This window comes from Dipodomys ordii, unplaced genomic scaffold (assembly GCF_000151885.1).
Source record: "Dipodomys ordii isolate 6190 unplaced genomic scaffold, Dord_2.0 Scaffold62, whole genome shotgun sequence".
NCBI classification, from domain to species: domain Eukaryota; kingdom Metazoa; phylum Chordata; class Mammalia; order Rodentia; family Heteromyidae; genus Dipodomys; species Dipodomys ordii.
Genome location: NW_012267278.1, coordinates 3,813,023 through 3,831,035, shown reverse-complemented (window position 1 = coordinate 3,831,035; position 18,013 = coordinate 3,813,023). Strand labels below are relative to the sequence as shown.

The following is an 18,013-nucleotide window of genomic DNA, read 5'->3' as shown; positions in this document are numbered from 1 at the left end:
AGCTACTCAAGAAAGCTAGATTTCATGTTGTATTCCATCCTGGATGAAAGTTAGCAAGATTCTATCTCAAAAAACAAAAAGAAGTGGAGGATAGTTCAAGTGGTACACAGTATGACTGCTTAGCAAATATCCAATAATACGTGCAGCAATGGACACCTAATCAAGCCCCCTCCCCCCAAAAAAAACCCAAAGCAAAATATACAACCACTATGATGCTTTATCAATTGACTATATCCATGCCAAGAACTGAGATAACAATATTAGCATTATGAAGGCCAATGATTTACTTTAGCCTGATTTATTTCTAGTCAAAAATGCCAGAAACTGGAAAACATTTTCAGTTTTCCAAACAGTATATGGGGGAGAAGGATGACTGCCCAGGATGAGCCAAACATTGAGATCTGAGGTCCTCTGCTGTTCTGTTCTTTACCCTCCATTTTTTCTCCCCTGGAAAATGTGCACCACAGTTTTAAGATAAGAAAATTTAAATGGTTTCTTCTATGGTTAATTTGGATCATATATGCTTATTTTCAACTTCTACGAATAAAGACAGACACAACATTTCCTTCATTTTTTAATAAACCATAAAATTGAAAGATTCAAAGAAAAAAAAAAGCTAAATTTAAACCAGCACTAATTTCTGGCTTTATTCTTCCTCTAGGACATTGGAGTTGGACTTACCTGGGATTACAGAAGAATAAAATAATGTTATGATGCTGGTATCACAATGAACAAGTAACATGTGTTCGATAAAATTTACTTTCCAATCTGGAAGTACAGGTCAGTAGCTCACTCAAGTCCACTGCAAGAACCTCACCCGGGTACAGCGAATGGAAAACTTGTATGGCTGCGTTCTCGTCATATGTCATCACCACTCCGCACCCCCTGGCATTCTGATCCTCTGGCCTAGTGGTGCTCACTTCAGTCTGTCAAAACATCAAGGGGAAAACCCCCAAACCCAATAGACGAATAAATTCTTTTAATGTGAACAATCATATTCAGACCAACGTCTTTTGCAAAAATACAAGTCAGTGGATTTTTTTTTTCCTTACATAACTCAAAACAGTGCTATTTTTCCCCTTGCCTTTACTAAAATCGCACTTTTTGCTTTGTTTACATCCACCGGTTTTCTTTTGTACTTGCACTTTGATTCTTCAGTGCTACCCTACATTATTATTCTGTTTGGTTGTGCTTTAGAATTCCCATTCCAGAATATTTGCTCTTTGGCTTTCTTGTTCTGGGAATAAACTTGCTGCTAATCAGTGAAAATCACAAAAGGAAAAAAGAAAGGAAAGCAATCAGAACTAGTAGGATCTCATTTGATCATTCACATAATTTTTTTGTAAGAAAAAACATTCATTTTTATTGTGGAATCTAAAACCATTATTGTATCATAGTATAATTCTTTTAGCATACTCAAATGAGTTGACATTCAATATGGACAGCAGGCTAGCTCACAAGTAATAAACTGTAATGCACAAACACATTTGACTGGGAAAATCCCCACAGCCTGTTAATAAAGTGCAGCAAACTTTCCTTTTAAGAACTCCAGTAATACCTCTGGATATTTTTGGTAAAGGTAAGGAAAAGCTACTGCAGTCAGGAACTAAGTGATGTTTAGGCTTCAAAAACTGGTTGCCAGGGGTCACAGTGAAAGATTAGACAGGGAGCCAATGAAAAACACTACCTCGGAACAAAATGGGCTTTTCCAGAAAATGCAAAATTCTTATACAGATACTTAGTATACTATGATCTGACAAGTTTACACTGATAAAACAGTAAAGACGGTTAACATTATTTATACTTTCAGTGTGTAGAGAACACAGATTTTTAAATCAACAGCAGTAAATTTGATGACAGCTCCTGAGACAAGTTGCCCTCTGCCCTCTATCCACCCATGCCAAAGATGGTAACACACAGAATAGAAAGTGATTTACTGCATGGGATTCAGAAAGTACTTGAAAAGTGGTAAAATTCTATGTTACTGAATGACAAAACAAATTTAGAGGCTTTATTTAAAAATCTCTTACTGTTCATTATCAAAGTTACAAGATTGTTTGCATACCAAGACAGACTGTAAACATAGGAAATTTTCATTAAGGAAAGATGGGTTTACTGTAATTTTATCTTTTACAAAAAATTACTATAAGGTATTGATAACCAAATTTCTCTTTTACTTTAAGTCTAATTCTCTTGGAAATTCAACCAATGTTTCCACTCTCTTGATCTAAAATTCAACCATGGTCATTTCAGGAAATACCCAGTTAATTTGTTAATCAGAAACACAAACTGAGTGGCATGTATTTCCATTTTCATCTTAGGCCGAAGGCCTCAACTTCATTATACTGTACAAGAAGACAGAAGACGGCAGTGGTCCTGTGGTGTCTGTCTTCCACATTGTAGCTGGGGTTAATGACACAGTGGAAGAGGCAGCGGTGATGCAAAGCAAGGCCAGCCCAGTCGCTTATCTCACAGGGAGTCTTCTTCTTGCTTGGCTGGCAGCAGCCAAGTGTTGTTAGGCTGCCTCTATCCAAACTTGATTTTGCAGCAAAGGGTGACATGCTCTGGTAAATCCTGGGTCAGGGAGATTCCATTCAGGCCAGGAGTTGTTCCTTCAATCTGTTGGCTGAGGGATGATGCTAATATGAAGAAAATTATCTGGGTAGCTCAGATGTTCACTGAGCCACTGCAAAGGTGTTTCCAACATTGGTTCAATTCCGTGAATCATGACTTGATTCTTCTTTTCCCCATCTATTCCAAGAAAGAAACCCCCAACAATAATCAATAGAAGTCAAAACTTTGAAGAAAAAATAGTAATCTTTTGCCTTTTGACAATCCTTCATGATTTTAAAGCTGTTTTGTCCTCTGAACAGGAAAAGCAGGCCTGGAGAAAGTTTAAATGTTGCAATATGTATCACACAAAACAGAAACCTGAGGCTTACAATGAATTCTGATAAAAAAATTCGGTTGCTATATGTGAAAGTATTTGTTCTTTCCTAATTACTGTGCTTACTGTGCTTACCAAAGACTGACGTTAATGAAACTATAGTGGCGAAAACAGCCCAGTAAACCCACGGACAAAAATTCTTTAGCTCTACAGTAAAAGCAGGTGGCCACTAGAAATGACAGGAAGATGAAAAATAATGTCCCTAGTTTTAAAATGCACAACAGAAATGTGACTAGAATTGTTAAGAACTGGGTCAGTATTTGACAAACTGGATGGGTACTTAGGCTTGTTCTCTGTAATCTCTCCAAGCCTATCTCTAAAAGTGCTGACTGCTGTTTAAAAAACTAGTACAAATCACCTACATATAAAAGAGTAAACTATGTACAGAATACCATAAATCATGTATAAACAAAAGATTAAACTATAACATGCAGGATACTATAAGTGTTGGTATCAAAATGGATAAACCCTGAGTCTTTGTAAATTCTTGATTGCCAAGGTTTTACTATATTTTTCTTGGAATATCAGAAACCATTTCACTATATAGTTCTTTCTCTTTGCATTCTTATTACAAATTTCTAATATTCTCAGAATCTTGTTCATACTTAGCACTGAGTCAAAAAATGAATGTACAGTGGTGTAAGAGTTTCTGTGTGTGAATGTCAGAGTCACCTCTGCATCCTCTGAAACGGAAATAAATGTTATAACTCATTACCCCAAACACTATTCCCAAAGCAAATGAACACGTGTGGCATAGTTCAATGATACAGTGTGTTTGCAAGACAAAAGACCAGCCCTAATTCAAGAAAGGGACAGTGGGGTTCCAGCTGTATAAAAGTTGGATAACATAAGCATTATTCACACACGGTGGCAAGTCTGTTAGATCATGGTATCAGAGCCCTGAATAGGGAGCACTGATTCTCTGGCTGGATGTTGGGACTACTTTTTAAATCTTTACCGTGGAGTTGCAGGCATGGCTCAGGTGATACGGCACTTGCTAATGAGCATAAAGTATCAGATACCAAGTTCCAGCACCAGTTTCCACATTTACTAGATGTCTACTAAGAAGTGGATATATCACTGCAGTATCCCAACAGAACAGTTCTAAGGTGTAAAATTAGCTTTTGACAGCCTACACTTATTCTGCATTTATTTTTATTTGTTTTCTGACTTTACAAAACAACATGATTGTGAGCAGAAGGATTCTTAGAATGGGACTGCATTTTTAATGGAATTGTATCTAAAGTCTTGCTCTTACTCATTGTACCCCTTACTGACTAGCATGGTACCTGACATGTGTAATCACTCACAGTATAAGCATCTAATCCAGGACAAACACTTTGCCACCAAACTATACATTCATCCCGTCCCCACTTGTGTCTTTCAAAATGTTAACCTGTGAAGATCTTTTTAAAATTAGGCAAACTAGCCAGGCGCTGGCGGCTCATGCCTTTAATCCTACCTACTCAGAGCGCTGAGATTTGAGTATTGAGGCTCGAAGCCAGCCCAGGCAGAAATGTCTCCGTGAGACTCTTATTCCAATTAACCACTCAAAAACCAGAATCGGTGGTAGAGTGCTAGCTTTGAGCACAAAGCAACACAGAACAACACTCAGGCTGTAAGTTCAAGCCCAACAACTGAGAAAAATAAATAAAATAAAATTAGGTAACTTAAGAGAAAAGTCAAATGATGTAGTTCTACATGGTATTTCATTCACACATGTCAGTTTGGGGGATAGCTTTGATTTTTATATAGCTTATTTGTGATGGTGGTGTTGCTGGTACTAGGGCTCAATCAGAGCCTGGGCACTGTCCTTTAGCATTTTTGTTCAAAGCTGGCACCCTACCTCTTGAGCCAGAGCACTTCTTCAATAATTTGATACTTAATTTAGAGATAGGGTCTCAGGTTTTCCTGCACAAACTGGCTTTGAACTGTAATCCTCAGGTTCATCATCCAGAGTAGCTAGAATTATAGTGAGCCACCAGTAGTACCTGGCTTGATATATTGCGCGTGTGCGTGCGCGTGTGTGTGTACGCACGCACGCCCGCACGCATGCGCACCTTAGTCCTGAGGTTTGAACTTGGGACCTGGGAGTAGCTAGGATTACAGGTGTGAGCCATGGGCCCAACTGTTCCCTGAGCTTTTTCTGCCCAAAGCTAGTCTTCTAACACTTTAAGCCATTATGCAATCATTATTTTTGAGATAGAATCTTGCTTTCTGTCCAGGTTTAGAGGATCATACATCACAATCCAACTATTTTAGACTGCACCTGGGATGAAGACACATGCCACCATGCTTAGCTTCTTCCTTTGAGGTAAGAATTTCACAGAGTTTTCAACCCAGGCTGGCTTGAAACAATCCTCCTGATATCAGCCTCAGAGACAGATGGGATGTAGTGGTATCCTCCACTATACTCAGCTATTGATTGAAAAGAAGTCTCATGAACTTTTTTGCCTATACTGTCCTTAATCCATGATTCTTATGATTTAAGCCTTCCAAGGAGCTACATCCAACATCCAGCTTACAGTGTGTATTTCCTTTTTCTAGTGCCAGTCCTGAGGACTGAACTCAGGGCCCTAGACACGATCCATGAACTTTTTTTTTTTTGGGGGGGTCGGCCTTGGGGTCTGAAGTTGGCCTGGGCTCTTCAGCTCAAGACCAATGCTCTACCACTTGAGCCACAGCGCCCACTACCAGCTTCTTCTGTGTATGTGGTGCTGAGGAATTGAACCCAGGGCCTCACGCATTCTAGGCAAGCACTCTACCCGTGAGCCACCTTCCCAGCCCCTCCATGAACTTTTTGTGCTCATAAGTAGTGCTCTACCACTTGAGCCACAGCACCACTTCTAACTTTTGGAGGATTCATTGGAGATAGTCTCACAGACGTTCCTGCTCGGGCTAGCTGTGAATCACAATCCTCAGATCTCAGCCTCCTAAGTAGCTAGAATTACAAGTGTGAGCCACAAGCACATGTCTGGGTAATTTCTAAACTGAAATTTATCCCCCACATTTCTTGAGGCCAACTGCTGACACAGGATGTAGGCCTGTGGTCTTCAAATTATGGAAGGTATAAGGGGCAAGACATTGAATCCACTCCTTCAGCCTTGTGTACACCAGCACAGTTACTAATAAGAAATTATAAACTATAAAAACAAATGCCTAAGCCGGGCGCTGGTGGCTCACGCCTGTAATCCTAGCTACTCAGGAGGCTGAGATCTGAGGATCTCAGTTCAAAGCCAGCCGGGGCAGGAGAGACTGTGAGACTCCTATCTCCAATAAACCACCAGAAAACCGGAAGTGGCGCTGTAGCTCAAGTGGTAGAGCGCTTGCCTTGAGCTGAAGAGCTGAGGGACGGCGCCCAGGCCCAGAGTTCAAGCCCCACGACCGACAAAAAAAAAAAAAAAAAGCCTATATAGGTATATATACAATTACCATGATGACATATAGTAGTATGCATAAGACATGAGAGAATTCTTATAATGAATACTGTAGTCAGGTATCTTCTCTTTCAGATGATTTCCTTAAATATAAGGAGGTTATCAGTATAGATGCACAATTTACAAATCTAGCTTACAATAAGAATAATATGGGAAATTCAGAAAGTCTCCAGGCTTTCTGGATCAATCTCTGGAATAGAGTTCTCTAGAGTCAGTCTTAGTACATATACTGGTACTGGCTTTATTCTTTAAAAGTTGTGTATAGCCATCAAGTATATAACACAGGAAAAGATAGAGAAGTTTTGGATGATGTTATATGGAGATTGTCTTCCAAGTCTTGATGGTTGGTTTAGAACCTATGGCTGCTTGACATACTCTGTGAGTCTCATATAAACTTCTGGTGCAAAGGACTACTAGTATTCTTCCAGCTCTGCTATATTGGCCTTTAATGAATAAACAGTAAAATATTTCTTTCAGTCACCATGACTTATTGGTTTTGAATTCTTAGGCAACTCAGTTAACTTCTGATCTCTATTCCTCACCATAGACTGTGGATACAGAATTTAAATTTCCAGGAATACAATGGGGATTAAATGGAGTATCTGCTGACACAGGGCTTGGTTTAGTACATATTTTCAATTATGTGACTAAATCTTTTCTCCATCCCTCCCAGGTGTCAAAAACAATACTTAGGAAAACAAATGAGGAAGGAAGGGAAAGTTTTTAAAAGGTCACAGCTTAATAACAAAAAGCAAAGAACCTCTCTTCTTAGGAGCAAAGGTATGAGAATTCTTTTAGTATTCAATATACCAAAAGATATAAAAAAAATCATGGATTCAATTACAGGATTGGCAAAGATTATTAAGGTTGGACGATGTTTACAAAAAAAGAAAATTAAAAACTCAATAACCATAAAAATTAAATATTTGAAAGTACTTTCAAAATAAATGTAGATAAATCATCTGCATAAACTTATTGTAATGTAAAAATTCAGTACAATACACTTCCTAAGTCAAATAAGCACTAGTATATTATGATTCTATTGTTTAAAAGACTAAGCCTTTTTTTGTTGGACGTGGGGCTTGAACTCAGGTCTGAGTGCTGTCCTTGAGCTCTTTTGGTAAAAGCTAGCAAGCAGTCTACCACTTTGACCAACAGGTCCACTTCTGGTGATTAATAGGAGATAAGGGGGCTGGGAAGGTGGCTCAGTGGTAGAGTGCTTTCCTTGCATGCATGAATCCCTGGGTTCAATTCCTCAGCACCACATAAGCAGAAAATGCCAGAAGTGGCACTGTGGCTCAAAGTAGTAGAGTGCCAGCCTTGAGCTGAAGAGCTGAGGGACAGCTCCCAGGCCCAGAGTTCAGACCCCACTACTGACTCCCCACCCCAAAAAAAGGGCGGGGTAGATAAGGGACAATAACAGGCCCTGAGTTCAAGACCCAGGACTTGCACAAATAATAAAAATACTGTAAATAAAAAGGTGAAAACACTGCATAGATCTTTGTCACTTCTTGGAAAGCTTCCCTTCCAGGAACTAGACATTTCCAGTAGTATTCTAGGGGATTTAAAATGCGGGATAAAAATGTGACCTATTTAGGAACAGATGTCTAATTAGCTATAATATAGGTCATTTATTGCAATGATACTATAAAACCTTTATCTTGTGACTTGCTTTCCTGTTTTCTGCCCTTCAATATTCTGTAAACAGTGGCACCCATGGTAGCATGTGTTTGATTTAAAATGTTTCACATGTTAATTAACTTAATTTTACATGTTTCCTCATTGTAAATAAGCTTGATTCCTAACTAAATGTTCTACCTATTAGCTTCAGTTAACCATGTATGATTTCTTCTATTTTGTTTTATGTAAAAGGAGAGGAAGATAAAGGGAAAAATAATTGAAATAGCAAAATATTTTTATATATTTTCCTACTTTCTGTGTACTATTCTTGAAGAAATCATAATGAGTTTGGCCTATGAAAAATCTCTATTACTAATGAAATTAAATCCATAGCAACATGTATATTAGTCTTTATTACTAAAGCAAATTTCAATAAGCAATATAAATAACCTAAAAGTGTAAAAAGAAGTTACGTATGATTCTATTGACACGTTTGAGTATAATTATTATTAATACATTAATAAAATTTCTTAGTTTAAAAAAGAAAAAAATGGATGGTATTATCTTTAAGGGATTATAAGCTTTTGATGAGAAAATATGAATTAAATTTTTTCTTTTCAAAAGTCTTAACTTTGAATATGGAATAATAAAAGTCTAGAGTCTTGTATTTAGCTTTGTGACTTCATGTTTATATATTATAGTCAAGAGAAAAATTTTGGAAAAAATATGTAATACTTCTGAAGAAGATTTAAACAAATAGGCAAGCTTTTTGATTACCATTAGTCTGAACAATTTTATTCTATGTGACAAATTTTTTAACCTCTGATACATTCATTAGTAAAATGCCAAGTAATTGAATCCATCGACATGAAAAAGCACAGGCTGAAATCTGAAGTGCATACATCATGGTGAAGGATTTTGACTTAGCCGTGGCAGTAATAGTAAGGTCAGGTCAAAGGGGGTTAAACCAAGCCAGGATATAGCCAAAGGAATACATCAAACGCTGATTTTAAAAGGGCAATTAATCTTGGACAGAAATGCTTCCTGGGGAATGAGATCTCAATCTTAAGAGCATACTACACGATGTAGCAGTAAAAATGAACATATACAAGCTTACAGAGCTTTTATCCTATGATCACAAACAGAAGGAGAGTGCTGCTTATCAGAGAACAACAAACCATTTAAAAATACTTACATTAACATCTTCCGGACCTATACTCTCTTAGCAGTGCGGACTTACTGAATACAAATTCTAGTAAATACATCCTATGTACCTTTACCTATTTATACGTCTTCTAGCTTACATTTTGTATTGTTTTAGCCCCAATGTATTTTCAGAGCCTTAACTTCTAATATTTTAAAGAATAATTTCAAACCATGCCCAAACATAATTCATTTGCCTCTATATCTGTTAGTGGGGACATGAAATAAATTTGAAAATCTAACTAAAATTTAGTAAGATCTTTTTAATAAGCTTTTATAAAGCCTCTTGACATAACACCAAAATTAAGATATTAAGATTTATTCACTAAATGTAGAACTTTGAAAATATATGCTCAAAGTATTTTATCTCTTTAAATGAGCAATAATTCTAGTTGGGACCATTATAAGCCATGTAAAGATTATAAAATAATTGTATTGTTTTATACATGGCTAGACTAAAGTTCCACAGAACTTGTTTTAATAAAGAGTTTGCTTTAAACTGTCTGCATAAATAGTTTACTATTTTAGCAAGCGAATTTTGTTATGAAGTACAAGAATGGAACATTAGATGTACAGGCCTCTGTTTCCCACTTTTAAGAAAGCAATGTTAACTCATTGGGGCTTAATATAAGGAACAATAATTAAAGAGGGGATTCGGAGGCATTTTTTGTTAGGTTAAGCAATCTCATGATCTCTATTAATGAAGGAAATTAGATTTCTTTGATTTTAGAAAGATGTATCAATGGTCTCAGATATTAAGAGATTGTATATCACCAAGATTAGTCAATAATGTCCATGTGTCAAGACAAAGCAGACATAGGGAAAAAAAGGAGAAGGAGCCAACTAAGGCCAAGAATTTATGATAAATTGAAGAAAACTACTTACTAAACAGGCGGGCCTTTTATAGATTTAAACATGATTATACTAAGTGGAATGTATCTTTCAGCATACTTTGAGCAAGTCTATCTTCATAATGAGTTTGATACTGGCTTACAGTAAATAGTTTACTATAGATTATATTTTCTTTCATTAACTAGAACTTGGATTTGTAGGAGGATTATAACATGTCTAAATTGCTTCTTTATATAAACTGACTTTGCAATTATCATGAGTATAGCTTTTTTTTTCAATTTGTACAAAAATATTAAAGCTATGCCAGGACTGGTGACTCATCTGAGCTACCCAGGAGACTGAGATCAGAGGATCATGGTTCAAAGCCAGCCCAGGCAGGAAAAGTGCTTGAGACTCTTATCTCCAATTAACCACCAGAAAACCAGAAGCGGTGTTGTGGCTCAAAGTGGTAGAGGGCTAGCCTTGAGCCAAACAGTTCAGGGACAGTGCCCAGGCCCAGAGTTCAAGCCCCGTTACTGACCCCCTCCAAAAAAAATGTTTGTAACTTTAAGTATTACTATCCTACAATACTGTGAAATTTATGTAACCATTTACTCTGATTAAAAAAATTATTATTAAAAAAAGGCTAAAGTTCTTGTGGCTCACATGTGTTATCCTATTACTCAGGAGGCTGAGTAATAGGATCTGAAGATCATAGTAAAAAGTTGGCACAGGCAGAAAACTCAATGACATGTTTATCTCCAATTAACCAGCAAAAAAGCTAGAAAAAGGTGTGGCTCAAGTGGCAGAGCACCAGCCTTGAGCAAAAAAAGCAAAGTAAGAGCATGAGACAGATTTCAAGCCCCAGTACTGGTGTGTACATGCATGCATGTGTGAGCGCACAGTTAATTATAAAACAGGGAAAACACAAGATAAAAAAAAAAACCTTACTTTATAAAATAGTACACATATGCACTAAAGCCCTATTTCCCAAAAGAATGCAATTTTGAAACGTGGCAACTTTGATAGTTATTATCAGGTAAGAACACACAAATAATGACCAACTCTATGAAAACTGTAGCAACCAGCAAAACATGCAGGCACTGAGAGAGCTCAAACTGGCCCATATATATGGAATAAAATCTTTGACTCTGTTTGAAAAGGCTGGTAATTAAGGGTTTCTGAAAATACCACTGTGGTCCTCTTTAATGTTCAGTTTCTAAACTGATGAAAAGTGAGATGTCTACACTCAAGGCAGCTGGAAAAGAAGTCATGCTTGTTAGAATTAGTAACAAAATCAGGAGTATATTTTATAAGACTCATTCTGACAAGTTTCTGATGATGTTCAAAATATGAGAAGAAAGTCCCCTACTTTTGGAGATGTTTTAGTCATTGCCCTTGAATTATTAAAATTCTGGATGTCAGTCTGATGAATACTATCATCTCCAATCAATTTATATCGGCCATTTTCAATACAACAGAAGCCCATCTGTTCTCTTAATACCATTCCAAGAACTGAGAATATGAGCACCTATGATAATATAAATGCTGATGGTGCTGCAAAATTACCAAGAGTGCAATCTACCCAACATCACTTAACACTGCCTGAAAGTGCCCACAACTAATGAAAATAGAGCGAGAATGACAGGTATTGGCAGCACCAGCAAGAAAGCTTCTGATGACAGAAAATTTGACTGACATTCAAATCACACCAGATAAACATCACAAAAGAAATTAGCTCTATGTTGCCACTCAGTATTAATGAAAATCAAGTTCTGTCCTGAGACACAGGCAAAGAAGGAAAAATTTACTGAGCTGATTTTGTTTAACTTACTGTTGTCTTTACCAAAACAATTTTTTTTCAGTGTTTGAAATACTAAAAACAGCAAGATACTTGTAAATTATATTAAAATAAGGATTGACAATGTGTGTGTGTGTGTGTGCTGACCCATTTCATGACTGCTCAATTCAAATATGGGAAAGTACAAAGGGAAACTATTCTAATTCAAATTCTAAATAAATGTATAAATACTGAAATTATAAAACCATTATTATTTAACTCTTAAACCGGCAATCTGAGGAGGCTTGGCTTGTGTTGCAAGAGGAGGAAGTGTCATAATGCAGATGATTACTGAAGGTTTCAAATCTCAGGTCATAAGATGTGATCAACTAGCTTTAATTCTGTCCAAACATTGCTATGGTCAGCATGAGATTTAGATGTTTCTTGTTTGTGCCTGAAAAAATGTGTCACCCCATCCCATCATACAATGAATTTACTGTACAAAAACAATCTAATCATACTGAACAAAGGGAGAAAAAAGTATGAACTTCATTTCTAACTTATAGCAATTATTCTGTGATCTTTCTAAAAAGCATATTAAGAATAAAATAATTTTGTTACAATTCCCAAACTGGATTTTCTAATTTCTAAGGCTTAACTTCACGAAGTTCCTCAGCATCTTTCAAACATTTCTGATGTTACTGAAAACTTTATGCACATACATGTGAAAAAAGCAGAAAAATTCTGCTTCTTCAGCAAATGGCACAGGAACATTTTACAGCTCCAATCACCCTCTAGCAACCAGCCCATGGGTGGTTGGGTGAAGGATTTACAATGAATGTGTGGGATGTGTGACCTGACCCTCTACTGTTTTTTAATTTGCCTAGCTTCTGTTATCTTCCATTTATGACACTTGTATGTGGGTGACAGTGGAGTTGTGGAGTAGTGGGGTTCAACTCTGGGTCTCGTTCTTACTACCACTTGGGCTATGCCCCCAACTCTCATTGCTTATTTAAGATTTGAGTTCTTACTCTGTTCTCCAAAATCAGTAAGGACAATGCTAAGCTCTTCCTAATATTCTTTGCCTATATGCAGTCATGATCATACAGTAACTGTAAATTTTTCTGTCTAATCCAACTAGACCAAAGGCTTATAAGGAAGGGATTATGTCCTTCGCATCTTAGAATCTTTCATATCACAAAGTAGTATAGACAATGCAGAGAAAATGGCTGATAATGAACTCTATAGCATCACAGGGAAGCCTAGAGATAAATAATAGTTGTAAAGATATCAAGGAGTCATGAAGCAGGACAGAAACGGACAGGGGAAAACCAACAGTCACAATGTTGTTTTCCTTGGCAAGTGTGATACAGGGAGTGTCTACTTATTTATCATGGAATATAAGCCTTTCTTTACACATGTAAAGCAAGTGAAGTATGAAATTAGGTTATGAGGTGCCCAACATTTACAGGACTAACCAACAAAACTTTGACATCAATTGATAGATGAAAAAGGGCAATTGTATTTCAACCTAATTTACCAGAACGGGAAATAAATATGATAGGCAAAGCTTACCATGTTTATCTTTTCAAAAGTAGAAATCTAACACTAAGATTCTGTTACTGGAACTTTAGCATATGTTGTTCTTAATGAACAAATAAAGTATTTCACTTCAGGTATAGTACAGAATCTTAAATCTGAGTCATTTTTAATTACAGCAAAACCACAAGAAACAATTTACCTTAGCTCACCTTTGATTATTTCCTGTTACCTCTAACTAGGCTAACTCCCCTAGGCACTTACAAATCAAAAGAAGACAACACATAAACCAGGTCATGATGAGTTACTGCACAAGAACAATGACCTAATGCACGTCTTCATAAATATTAGTACATTCTAATGTCATATGATAAATTAAGACAAAATTCCTCCTTGACACTTGAATCATTTTTTGTAGGGAGTGGTAGACAATAGAGCCACCTAAGTTTTATAAGTACTTTCTCTTTTTATTGTATGACAGCCGGTTCTTAGCTGTACTATACACATAAGTTGAAAGTTTTTGACACTTGAGTGTCAGTATGTCAATATGCTCCAGACCTCATAATATACAGGAGTACTAAATATAGGTGTATACAATATAGGTATACTAAACCATAAACAGTGAGCAGTTCTTTACTGAAACAGTTAATTGGTGCTATTTTCCTTAAAATTCTTTAAATGACTATTATTTTCTAAAAATATCTATGATGTGACCAAAGAAGAGGCAAAGAGAAGAAAGATTTTCTAGCTGTGTGCCAGTGGCTCAAGCTAGTAACTCTACCTATGCAGAAGGCTGAGCTACGAGGATCAGAGTTCACAGCCAGCCTGGGCAGAAAAGTATGAGCCTCTTCAATTAATCACAGAAAAAGCTGGTGCTGTGGCTTAAGTGGTAGAGTGCTAGCCTTGAGCAAAAGGAGCTCAGGGACTGAGCCTTGGCTTGGAGTTCGAGCAATAGACCAGTTTAAAAAAAAAAACAAGATTTTCTAAATCACAATTGGAACTTAAGGGTACTTCACCAAAATGGAATATTTTTATTCTTCAAAATAAAATGAAAAGTTACAGAGTTGTGGAAAAAATAACCATAAATTACACATAATAGAGCCAGGTGTCAGTGGCTCATACCTGTATTCCAAGCTACTCAGAGGGCTGAGAACTGAGTATCTTGGTTCAAAGCCAGCCTCGGCAGGAAAGTCTATGATGAGTCTCTTATCTCCAAATAACCAGCAAAAATGCTTCTAATTGAAGAGTGGTAGAGCTCTAGTCCTGAGTGAAAAAGGCAAGCTAGAGCACAAGAAACTGAGTTGAAGCCCCAGTATTGGCAACACACACAAGCAACATTAAAATATTAATTTCATAATAATGCCTTAATTTTCACTAAACTAATACAATAAAAAAGGCTATTCAATGTTTCAGTGAACATGGCAATGTGCCACTGAAAATTTCTCCTAAAGTTAATCAATAATGATTAATCATAGGCTTGAATTAGAATCCAGTCATTAGGAAATTATTAACAGAAGAAATGTGTGTGTGCATGTGCATATGTGGGTATGATTAAGCATCCCTAATGTACAAATATGAAATGTCTGCAAACATTTTACATACCAATACAATCAATATAATAGTACTATTGAGAAATTCCACATCTAACTCTATGTGACAGCTCAAATCATGGGAACACCAAAAATATTATAGAAAATTACCATAAACCTATCTATATTTTTGAGGTATATATGAAAACAAGCTTGTCCTAACCTAAGTAACAAAGCGTTTAAAACAGAAATGTTGCTATGCACAACATTACCTTCAGGAGTAACTGCAGAAGGACAGACTTCTTTAAGGAGGTCTCCTAGTGTATGCAGTTGCCCATCTGCAGCCACTGGACGAAATAGCTTCTGAATAAAAGGCTGTTCTGTCGTTGTCTATTTGAAAAAAAAAATAAAAATAAAATAAGCCAATAAAATGAATAAACAATGAAACCTTTGCTGCTGCTAATTAGAGATTAATAGATCATTGCATTTTTATGCTGGCATTGTAAGGTGTAATCAAGATACCTAACATCAGAGATGTGGTAACACTTTTAACATGATAAATCAAGCACATCTAATCCGTAGGATACAATTGTGCTAATCTAGAGCACAAGACATTCTAAATATATCTGGCCAAACTCTTCAAAAAAGTCAGGCCTTGAAAAACAAAACAGAAAAAGAACAGAGAGGGAAATTCTGATCAGAATTTATTTATTTATTTACTTATTGGGGAGGGGGCGGTAGTGGGGCCTGAACTCTGGGCCTGGGCGCTGTCCCTCAGCTCTTCAGCTCAAGGCTAGCACCCTACCACCTGAGTCTTAGCACCACTTCCGGCTTTTTTTCTTTTTGCTTATGTGGTGCTGAGGAATCAAACCCAGGGCCTCATGCATGCAAGGCAAGCGCTCTACCCTTGAGCTACCTTCCCAGCCCCTGATCAGAATATATTTAAAAGTAAAAAGGGACAAAGGTGACAAAAAAATAACGCAAGTAATAGTCTGGTAAGACCTAACAATCAAGTTCAACAATAAACTCTGGCTAAACACATTGGGGGACTAGAGGCAGGTGTGGCTCATGTGGCAGAGTGCCAGCTATGAGCAAGAAAGCCAAGCAAGAGCTTAAGACCCAGCTTAAGACTGAGTTTAAGCTGGGAAGGTGGCTCAGTGGTAGAGTGCTTGCCTTGCATGCCTGAGGCCCTGGGTTCGATTCCTCAGCACCACATAAGCAAAAAGAAAAAAGCCTGAAGTGGCGCTGTGGCTCAAGTGGTAGAGCACAAGCCTTGAGCTGAAGAGCTGAGGGACAGCGTTCAGGCCCCATGACCAGACCCCCCCAAAAAATTATAAAAAAATAAAGACTGAGTTTGAGACCCAGTACTGGCTCCCAGCAAAATAAATCCAAAAACAAACAAACCCCTCAAAAAATAAAGAAAAATTTTCAAGTCTATTATAAAATTTCAAGGTAATTTATTAAGCAAATTTCTATGGCATGACAGGCTCCTAAGAATTTGAGTAATATTTACAATACTATTTACATGACTTTACCCACATTTAAAACAGCTTCATTTTCCTCAACTACCCTACTGATGGATGCATCAAGGTCCAGAATACAGAGGCTCTTGCCAACTGGTATATGACGAGCATTTCATCTTCTACCACTTTTTCTTGACCACGAATTCATTCATTTGCACTCTCTCTCAGAAATAAGATCTCAGTAATATGCAATTGCACATAATTCACATCATAAACTGAACTTTTTAGTAATTTTTTAAATGTATGATTAATGTACTTCAAATTTTGTATGTAGTGAGGGATCCTGGGGCTTGAACTCAGGGCCTGTCCCTAAGATTTTTTTTCCTCAAGGCTAGTACTAAACCACTTGAGCCACAGCTCCATTTCTGGCTTTTTCTGATGCTTACTTGGAGACAAGAGTTTCATGGACTGTCCTGTGCAGGCTGGCTTTGAACCACAATCCTCAGATCTCAGCCTCCTGAGTAGGTTGTGTAAGCCACTAAAGTCTGGCTCCTCAAGCCACATTCTAGGGCTTGAAAGCTGGAACTGGGCGCTGTCCCTAAAATTCTCTCCTTGCCCACCCCCACCCCCATCCTGTGCCTTTTTTTTTCCCCATCGGCCATGGGGCTTGAACTTTGGGCCTGGATGCTGTCCCTCAGCTCTTCAGCTCAAGGCTTGCCCTCTTCCACTTGAGCCACAGTGCCACTTCCAGTTTTCTGGTGGTTAATTGGAGGTAAGAGTGTCACAGACTTTCCTGCCCAGACTGGTTTTGAACCGAGATCTCTACTTCCAGAGTAGCTAGGATTACAGGCGTGAGCCACTTGTGCCTGGCTGTGTACTTGTTTAAGCAGCCCATAGTTCCCCACACAAATTGAAACCAAGAACAAGAGCATGCCCAGACAAGTAGTTCACTAGGTAAAGATAATAAGGGTTAACAGTTCAGATGGAAGGAACAGCTAGAAGACTGCAGTCGCAACAAGACAGCCACCATGCACTTTGGGCTAGGAAGAGGCAAAGGAAGTGAAGTGATGAGGTCTAATGGCAAGTCCCACTGAGTGTGATGATTTGGTTAAAAGGTAAAATGAGGCTAGCCAGCGAGAAGTTGACTGAATAAGACAAGTTTATATAATGACAGCTGGGACAGTAGAACAAGGGCAGAAATGCATTCTCAGTTTAAAGAAACACTCAAAATGGACTACCTATAGTCTGACCTGTAAGGTGGCTTAGCTCTTATAAAATTACCTGAAAACAATATAACCAGGAATACTCAAGTCACACTAGCTACATATTAAAAAAAAAAAAAGCCCTGTTATTTCTAAGCACCTCTCCTTCCAGTCTCTGCACTGAAAAGCTATTTATAAAAAGGTCTGCTCATCAACAATCTTGTGCAATTAACATAGTCACTTAGTTAACAATACTAAATTCTGTAGTGGTATCATGACAACTCTCAGGGCTGCCTGCAAGTGCAAAGAAAGAGCCTATCCCAAGCACAGCCAAGTAGGTTAACATCAGTGATGATAAAACAAGAAATGCTGACTTACTTCAGAAATTTAAAAATTGGAAAATATATAGATAATGTAAGAGGAACATTACCACAAATAGAGATAGGAGTTTGAGTCTTATGA

At 37.4% G+C, this 18,013-nt stretch overlaps 1 protein-coding gene across 2 annotated transcripts in view; it reads right to left on the bottom strand.

The window, feature by feature from the left end:
- Positions 1-639: 639 nt before the first annotated feature.
- Atg5 (autophagy related 5) overlaps positions 640-18,013 on the bottom strand; it is a 75,825-nt gene continuing 58,451 nt past the window's right edge. For both annotated transcript variants that reach the window (XM_013022439.1, XM_013022440.1), the window contains 2 exons: positions 15,159-15,276; positions 640-2,751 (listed from right to left, as the gene is read on the bottom strand). In XM_013022439.1, the coding sequence (XP_012877893.1) occupies positions 2,615-2,751; positions 15,159-15,276 (255 nt within the window). In that variant the 3' untranslated portion in view covers positions 640-2,614. The remainder of the gene's footprint in view (positions 2,752-15,158; positions 15,277-18,013) is intronic.